General features: G+C 44.6%; 1 protein-coding gene across 1 annotated transcript; it reads left to right on the top strand.

The window, feature by feature from the left end:
* The first annotated feature begins 600 nt into the window (after positions 1-600).
* Positions 601-4,137, top strand: LOC114572514 (uncharacterized). The gene is made up of 5 exons (XM_028604184.1): positions 601-663; positions 1,057-1,333; positions 1,501-2,493; positions 3,189-3,799; positions 3,970-4,137. The coding sequence occupies exons 1-5, from the start codon at positions 601-603 to the stop codon at positions 4,135-4,137; spliced, it is 2,112 nt and encodes a 703-aa protein (XP_028459985.1).
* The last annotated feature ends 5,478 nt before the right edge of the window (positions 4,138-9,615 follow it).

Below are 9,615 nucleotides of genomic sequence, written 5' to 3'. Positions count from 1 at the left end.
TCATTCATGATTCTCACGTTTCATTCATGATTTTTCATCATGCCATTAATGATATCTGACATTTTGGTGAGACGTTCATGCCATGTTTTTTACATTCTCGCTAAGTGCAATTCATGAGGAACTGATAATGTATTTTTTACAGCTTAAAAAAGGCGTTCTTTGTTCTTCATTACATGATGGTGTGTACATATGTATGTGTGTTGATTTATCCACACAGAATATTCTATTGTAATTACCTATTTTACTGTATGTATAATGATGATTTTTGGAGAGAAAAGTATAAGATGTTCCGAATTCGGATTTCCTTGAACACAACACGGGCGTATACAGGAAGGCGCTTCAGGTAACGGCAATCTACCCGCCTTTAGCGTAGCCTTGACACACTGTGGATGTAAACTCTGTACATTGTTGTCTGTTTTGCAACCTGAAGAAGGCTTTAATGCCGAAACGCGTCGTTGCCTGTTTGTTGTTTAATTACAATAAACATATTTGACAACAACACCATCACGTCTACAAGATTTTTCAACTATTTTAGCTGTGCTAAGTTTAGTGAGCTAAACGCTTTTTTCTCCTGCTTCACTGCCTGTGGTCCGCTGCAACATGGAGGATTTCTATGAGGACTACTTTGAGGATGACTACGAGGAAGAGCCTCCCTGGAACACGGTACGTTATCGGAGAGGTCGGCTAGTTACTAGAGATTACGGCCGGACCCCCGAGCCCCGTCGGCCCTCGTTCGAACGTCATCAGCGGCCTAGCTACCCAGATAGCAGTGAACCAGTGTTTGTGAATGCTAAAAGAGCTAACTATTCAGCTAATGCTTCAACCTATAACCAACGCTACCCCCGTTAGCAGGCCTGCTAACGATTACCAACGTAGCTTTTACGATAACGGACCCACGCAGCACTATGCTGACGGGTTAGCAACGTCCATCCCCAAGCTACTTATGCGGACGTAGCCAGGTCCGATGTTTACTACGGACCGCAACAACGGCCCCCCGCTGGCTACAACGGCCCGACACAACGTGCCCCGGTTAGACGCAACGATCTCCCCCGTCAGACACCTGCTGGCTTTAACGGCCCCCAACAACGAGCCCCCGACTACCGTCGAGCTAACAGCTACCGAGCTAATAATAACTGGCAGGGTAACGGAGGCTGGAGAGGCAGAAACGGACGCCGAATAATAGTTATAATCGCCGCGGCCGATCCAACAACAATAACGGCGGAGCCCGCTGGCAAAGTGGCTCGCGATCCCGTGGCAGGTCCGGGCAGAGAGGCCAGCAGCAGCCACGCCAACAGCAGCCACGCCAACGGAGCAACAACTACAACAATCAAAGGTGGGCAAATAATAACAGAAATACTAGACAGCAGCCCCAGCGCGGGTGCGCAACGCCATTCTGATCCTAACTTCACTGTTGTAACCTGCACCATTCACAAGATTATTAAATCTGCACATCATCTTTCTAACGCCTCTGCCGAGGACCCTCCGCAGGGTATTGCTAAGCTCACCAAGCTAATTGCCGGTCGATAAAACCGGCGGATCCTACGACTGAGACAGATGCTTTGATTAGGGAAAATGCAGAAATATGGCAAGAATCCACTCTGTTAATCCTACAAAGACACTATGTTGAGTCTATCAAAGTCAACTTACGATCCTTGGTGCAGTTACAGCTAGATGATTGGCAAACAAACTTTGACATAGCGGCAGCGTGGGCCAAGAGCCATTTTAGACGCAGATTGTCACAGGACACGCTCGATACGGTGTATGCTAAAATCCTGGAGACCCTGCCAGCTCGCCCTGAGCCCGCTACACGACCTGCTACCCGATTGCGTACACTCAACATACCTGGAATCCAGAATGAAGTGGCGAATCTACGGGGAGAAAGAGGCAGAGCCGCACAGCCGACTCGGACGAGGCTACAACAGAACTGGAATGAAGTGATTGTGGAGGATCCAGAGGAAACTCCAGCTCCACAACAACTTCCCCAACGCGCCCCGAGGGTTTTTAACCACGTTGGGAGACCTGCTCAGACGTCGGGACCTGTGACAGTGACGGCAGATGTGCACCGCGATGCTGGAAACCAAGGACATCGGAGGGAAACAGCAGGGCCGGAGGAACAAGGTGAGCTGGGGGGGCCCCCTCCTCGACCTTTGGCTCAGTCTTCTCCTGCTCCTCCCCCCACCACCACCTCCCCCCATGCCTCTGAGGATTCCACCTTCTCCTTTGTCCCTCCCACCCCGCCGCCTCACCAACCCGCCGCGGCACAAGCTGAGCCGCAACCTGACCTCGACACCGATGGGTTAACTGAAGCTGACGTTCTGGGGAACATGAGAGCTCGACTCGAGGTGCTACGCTCTACCACTGGTGAGGTGGTGGCCACTGAGATTCCCGATCCGGGCCCGGAGGCCCTTGACCCTCTCAGCATCACGATCTCAGATGTTGAGACCCCACGTAGAGCTACTGTGCAGCCCTCTCGTGGACAGATCATCACAGAAGGTATCTCACGCTCCATGAGCCTTAAGCCACTCAACACTGCACGCATTCAAACTAGGCTGACCTTTGACCCACCTACTGTTGAAACACTCTGTTCACCCTATAGGCATGTGAGCTCTGATGATAAACTACACGAGTGGTCTCTGATAGCTAGGAAAAAATGGGTCTATTTGGGCGATTCAAATTTAAGTCGTTTTGCCCCTTACAAAGAAACACACATACAGATTGAGAGCTATCCAGGAGCTAGATTTGAACACGCGGAAGCTCTATTGGCCCGCACTCCTGTCTCGCACGAGGTTGAGAAACTCATTCTCTCATTTGGCATTAATGATAGGAAAAAACATGCAGAAACTGTAACCATTCCATGTATTGAGAGAACTGTTCAGATGGCTTCTAAAGCTTTTCCTGAGGCACGGATTTTGATCCCGATTATTAATTTTTCACGTCAGCTGTCTGTCCAGGAACAGGAACAGCTGCGGGAAATTAATGACTGTTTGGTCACATATCCTGACCATATTCCTCAGCTATCGAGAACACTTTTCATCACCAGAGCAGACAAGATCCATTGGACTGACTCTACTGCACAACACATGTTCCAACATTGGTTGTCTTGTTTAAACGCCCTAACCCAGTGAAGGCCATAAAGGCTGTGGGTTTAAAAACTATTGTTAACCTCTCTAAGTCTTTTGTTTTAACAGCAGCACAGACTTCTCTGTTGGACAGAGGCCTGACCTTTGTCCCGTCCATCCAGAGGCAAACCAACAAAGAGGTGAGGGATATTCTTAGGGCTGATTTACAGAGCTATCATAGACATCTCAAGTTAGCTGTGTATTACCAGGACAGAAGAGATTCGATACAGCTACCTTTTTTACCAAAGTCTAATTGGTCTCCTGCCTTAGCCCATCTTCCTTCAGAGGTTTCCCATTTAATCCAACTCGACATGACTGCTCTCCAAAATGACTATAGAGTCGGTTGGACTAAATCTAACTTGTCACGCTATGAATTAGAAGCTCTTGACCAACTTAGCTCTAATAATAATCTGGTGATTAAACCAGCGGACAAGGGAAGCGCTGTGGTCATATTGGACAGGGAGGATTACCTCCAAGAGGGTTTTAGGCAGCTCAACAACACTTATTATTATAAGAAACTAGATGGACCCATCTTTAAACAAACTATTCCTATGGTTGACAAGATTGTGAACACTTTACATGCCAAAAAGTTCATTAACACCAAGCAGAAGAATTTCCTCCTGAGCGATAAGGAGCCCAGAGCTCAAGATTTTACCTCCTCCCAAAAATCCATAAAGCAGGTGAGAAATGGTCCGTGCCCTTTAAAGTCCCTCCAGGGAGACCAATAGTCTCAGATTGCAGTAGTGAAACTTACCACACTGCCCGATTTATCGACTACTATCTGAACCCGCTGTCGATTTTACATAAAGCTTATATAAAAGACACGTATCATTTTGTGGAAACGGTTAAGGCCTTGAAGATTCCGGCCTCGGCCTTCCTTTTCTCGATGGATGTTGAGGCGCTGTATACCAACATCAGCACTCCAGACGGCTTGGCGGCGGTTAAAGAAACCTTCCAAAACATCCAAATGTTAAAAGGCCCGATAAAGAGCTCCTTCAGCTGCTCGAGCTCAGCTTAACCAGGAACGATTTCGAGTTCGACGACCATCACTACTTACAGGTCCGCGGCACTGCGATGGGGCGTGTTTACGCCCCCTGCGTATGCAAACATTTTTATGTCGCTGGGCTGGGAGGAGGGAGCTCTGGCTTCCTGCCCTCTCCAGCCCCTCCATTATTTTAGATTTTTGGACGACATATGGGGGGTCTGGACTCACTCCGAGGCAGAATTCTATGAGTTTTTGGACAAATTAAATCAATTTAGTGACTCCATTTCCTTAACTGCAACATTGAGCCCAAACACGATTGACTTTCTGGATACAACAACATTTAAAGGTCCACAGTTCACAGAAACACTTCAGTTGGACATAAAAGTGTTTTTCAAAGAAACTGACAGTCACTCGCTTCTGTACAGGTCCAGTTACCATCCCCGCCACACTTTTGCGGGCCTAGTGAAGTCCCAGTTGTTGAGGTTTGACAGGATCTGTACACAACAAACTGACTTTAAAGCTGCAGTCAAAATCCTTTTTACAGCTTTGCGAAGCAGAGGATACACGTCCAGTCTCCTACGGGGTACCCTTAAGACGTTTAAGGAGGTCAAACCTATCTGCGTTGACGCCACCCTGGCAATTGTTGTTACATATTCAGAGGCTAATGTCGCATTTGTCCGAAAACTCAAGGATAATTTTAATCGCTCAGGGGGAAATAACTTCTTAAAGGACCATCGGCTTATTGCCGCATACAGAAAGAACAAAAACCTAAGAGATTTTTGGTCAGGTCCAAATTACGGCCTTTGAACCAGCCCAAATCCAAAAAGTTGGACAGTTTCTACAGACAGTATAGGACAGTTCAAAACAACACAACAAAAAAGAAGTCTTCAGGACTCAGACAGGCACTAATGTGCACACCAGAAATTGTGTTTACTTAATCAGGTGTGTTAAATGTACTTTACAATATGTCGGGGAAACTGGGAACACATTGTTAACACGCTTTACACAGCATAGATACAATGTTGTCAACCATAGGAATATAAATAATCCTCTGGTGAGCCATTTTATTGAGCACGAGTGGCAGAGTTTAAGGGCGACGATTTTAGAGGCGAATCCTAGTTGGACGGTACAGGTCAGACGTAAAACCGAACGGAATTGGATCTCTAAATTATGGACACTGGTCCCTAAGGGCCTCAACGAAAAATAGTCGAGTCTATCCCCTGACCTAGACAATTTCAACCCTAAACTTAACCTCTCCCTGCTCTGGTGCCTAATCCTAAGGTCACAGACCTGGTGCCTGACCTTAACCCGGGCCCCTAATCTTAGATTAGGACCCTTTATTGGGCTCCCAAACCCCTGACCAAAGGTCCTAACCTTAACCAAGACCTCTAATGGGATCCCTAACCACAACCGGGGTTTCTAACCTTTAATCTGGACCCCTAAATTGGATTTTATAACCCTAGTCTCTTTAGTCCTAACCCTAACCAATAGGGATTAGTTTGATGCACTTTTGTGCCAAGTGCCCCCTTCCCCTGGGGGGGTGGGGTGGGTGGAGACCAGCCCTCACTTGAAGCGAGTGCAATCAGGGAGACTCCCGCGCGACGGGCCTTTGTATTTACCCTCTTTATTTAACTCCTAACCAACCCTTCCCCACTCTTACCCTTTTCCCCTATTCCTAACCCCAACCACACCCTCCCCTAAGCCTTAACCCATACCCTTCCCCACTCCAAATCCCTAACCCCAACCCACCCAGATCCCTACCATTTTACTCCAATCTCTCTATCTTCTCTAACTCTTAAACCTATCCCTAATTAGATTTAATTTGAATTTGAAGCTTAGAAAATAGACCTTTAACCACGGACACTGTATCGATATTAACTCGTCGTAAAAATTAAAGTAGACTAGATTCCAAATGTTTGGGACCTTTAAACATGAAGAAAAACCAAAAAACTCAACCAGGAAGTGAAATTCCGCCTACTTCCGGTTTGCCCACGGATGTGTGACCCACACTAATTTGAACAGAAGACTTAAAGACGCTTATCAAACTAATTCCCAAGTCTTTAGAACCTTCAGAAGCGAAGTTATAGCGCAAAAAAAAGCCTTAGCCACGCCCATTTTCGCATAATTAACTATTTTCGCCTTTAAAACTAATTCTCACCCGCTTCCCGTGGTCCTACATTAACAAAACTTAGATAATTTTACTCGGGATTCCTGCCCTTCCTTCCTAGTGTTTTTAATCGCTGAAATACCTTGTTTAAAATTTTCTAACCCTAACCATAATGCAACCGACTGTTACGAAGGAAGACTACAGGGGCGCAAATTACCAATCCGATTGGATTTTGATTGCGCCTCCTGTAGTTGTCGTGTATGGAACACAGGAAGGAATTGAAAAAGACTGACCTGGACTCCAGGACCCTCTGTCCTGTTTGACCTGGGTGGTTCTAGCTTGCGCTGTTAACAGACACCCTTGTCATTCAGGTGGTAAGTTTAATTTTAAACTATTATACATACCCTTAACTGCCTTTTACTTTACAGGTCTCTATCTTGTCTCATATTATTATAACTCAACAACTTTGTTAAATTACAACAACAATGCTGCAGCAAAAATAACTTTTAGGCTTAACCTGGATCATGGACCTTAAAAATCTTAATGTATTGATTGAAAGACTATAATATTATTGATACTATTATATTCATCTTAACTCTTGAACTGTTTAAACTTACTTAATTGGACAAGGGACACACGCCGGGACTTGATCAACCCCGGTGGGCCGTCCTTGGCGGAGAGTGTCTAGTGATAATGGCCGAAACACTCAATGATGCTGAGGTACACTACTGATGATGTGTCCTGAAATTTAGCTTCTAAAATAGACTTACTTTTATTCAATTAATACAACAATTTAACCTCTAAACAATATAATAACCCTTCTCACTTAAAACAACTATTCAACCTTTTAACAACCAACTCTCCTCCCCGCTCTTTCTATTCTTCTTTACTGCAGGTAGAACAACCATGGCAGATACCAAAATTCCTTAGAATTACACACAATGCCAGACTTCCCTTATCGCAGATATAGCGACCAGAGCAGATAAAGAAGAAAGAAAAGAAAGAAAGAGGGACGACCATGGCAGGTACCAACGTTCTTTAAAATTATGCAACCATGGCAGGTAGCAAAATTCCTTCAAATTACAAAGACTACGCACAATGCCAGACCTTCGGCAACTTAGATTAAGCGACCGTGGCAGGTACCAAAATTCCTTCGAATCACACATAATGCCAGACCTCCTTTATCGCAGATATAGCGACCAGTGCAGATAAAGAAAGGAAAGAAAAAAGAAAGAAGACCCTGACAGGTACCAACACTCCTTACGCACAATGCCAGACCTTCGGCACCTTAGATAAAGCGACCGTGGCAGGTAACAAAATTCCTTCGAATCACACATAATGCCAGACCTCCTTTATCGCAGATATAGCAACCAGTGCAGTGATAAAGAAAAGGGGAAAGAAAAGAAAAAAAGAGAGAAGACCATGACAGGTACCAACATTTCTTAAGATTACGCACAATGCCAGACCTTCTGTACCTTAGATAAAGCGACCGTGGCAGGTACTAAAATTCCTTAAGAATTACATACAATGCCAGACCTTCTCTATCGCAGATAAAGCGACATGACCGTTACCAAAATTCCCAAAAATTAAGCACAATGCCAGACCCCTCCTCCTTGGCACCTTGGAACATCCGTACCAGATTTGACAATAACAGAAACACGAGATTGTGAATCAAATGAAAAAACCTTATTGGATATTGCTGGAATTGAGAACTTATCACTGACGTGCGCCGGCCCGTGCCCTTGCCTTTGATTCCCTATCGAACTGCTCAGTCGTCGGACGAAGCGGGGGGTTTCATCGTGATAAATTTATCATTCCTAACCCTAACCCCCCTAACCCTAATTTTCTATTTTTTTAGTAATTTTTTATTTATTATTCACTAGTTTCAATTTTAAATTTTACTTATTTTTTAGAATTTTTTATAATTTTTAATTCTTATGTCCTCTTTATTTATTTCTTTCTCTATTTTTTTATTTACTTATCCGTTTATTATTTATTTATTTTTTATTAATTCTTTTACTTATTTTTTACCACCCCTTTATATCTCTCTCCTTTCTTTCCTTTCCTTCCTCTTAGGCACCACCAATTTGCCTCAGGCCTTTTAGTTGGACCAGCTATTTGAACCTTTGCAAAATAATCATACGAGCATATTACTTACCTGGGTTCCGAGGGTTCCCTTCTGGGGGGGCTTTGATTCGCTCGAGTTGGCTCCGACTGGTAGTTTGCGCAGAAAGCCTCGGTGCCTTTGGTACCGAGACTTCATTTAATTATCCCTAACCCTAAGACAGCCTTTCCTTAGCCACCATATAGGCGGACCTGAATGATGTTGCAGTCTCCATTAATTTGGAATTCACCTCAATTACTTTTTTTGGCAGAATCTCCTTTTGCTTAATCAATGCCACTTCAATGGCCCTCTTGTGTGCAATGCTGTCCCTGTGTTTATATTTTTTTTTCGAAACTTGTTCTGAGCAGTGCTGCTTACTTCCCCATTGATCCACTCCTCAGACAAGTGTGTGCCAGTTATCTTTTCAGACAGAAGAAGGATTTTTGCGTCCCTACAAGCAATGCACCCCAAGTTTCCATCCTTTATAAACAGCCATGTATGTCAGCTCTTCCAGTCTCTCCACTGCTGGCTGTTCCAGTTTAACGGGAGAGAGGAGCAAGAGGGGTCAGGGTTGTGACCGGCCTCTGACGAGCTGTTACCAACACCATCTTCATCCAGAGAGGACATTGTTTCTTCAGCTTCTTCTTGCGTTTCCCCCCCGGCGGGAGGTGTGCTAACTCCCGTGTCATGCCCTCTCGTCTCGTTCCCTCCCGCCTCAGCAGCGGGGCTTGCAGCAGGTGAATCGGTCGTGTCATCCCTACACAATTTCTTCGTAAAACCAAAATTAATTAAACTACCTTGCCCTTGTTTTCTTTTTGCCATGGCTATACGATGCTAACTGCAGAATGTATTTCAAGGATTTTGCACGCAGTCATGCATGAAAGAATATTTTTGCAATATTACACATTTTAATCCATGACGATCAAATTACACAAAACTGAAATTGCACGAAAATTACACATTGTCAATATTTTTAGAGACCCCCCAAAATTTCACAAATCACGTTTTCGAGGGAGCCCATGTCTTATTAAGGGGAGCCGAGCTCCCCCTAGCTCCCCCGTAGTTCGCACCCTGCAGTTATGTATATATTGATTTGTATATAAATACAAACTGTCATAAATAAAAAATAAAACTATTTAGCTTTTATCTTTAATAATTGAATTGTTTTTAATGCCACATTAAAATCTTTTCACAACACAGAAAACAGAGTGAAAAGGCCATGTAAGTGTTGTCCAGCAGAAAGAAGCAGACCTGCCAAGACCAAAAACAAATTCAATTTTCATTAGGGGGTGCAGGAGTG

Source organism: Perca flavescens, chromosome 17 (assembly GCF_004354835.1).
Source record: "Perca flavescens isolate YP-PL-M2 chromosome 17, PFLA_1.0, whole genome shotgun sequence".
Lineage (NCBI taxonomy): Eukaryota > Metazoa > Chordata > Actinopteri > Perciformes > Percidae > Perca > Perca flavescens.
This window is presented reverse-complemented; position numbering and strand designations above follow the sequence as displayed.

What these genes read in the sequence shown, in the direction of transcription:
- LOC114572514 (XM_028604184.1), top strand. Translation starts at nt 601, where the DNA reads ATGGAGGATTTCTATGAGGACTACTTTGAGGATGACTACGAGGAAGAG. An exon ending in AAGAGCCTCCCTGGAACACG is followed by an intron (nt 664 to 1,056) that starts GTACGTTATCGG and finishes CTCCCCCGTCAG; the next exon opens with ACACCTGCTGGCTTTAACGG. An exon ending in AACAACTACAACAATCAAAG is followed by an intron (nt 1,334 to 1,500) that starts GTGGGCAAATAA and finishes GGTATTGCTAAG; the next exon opens with CTCACCAAGCTAATTGCCGG.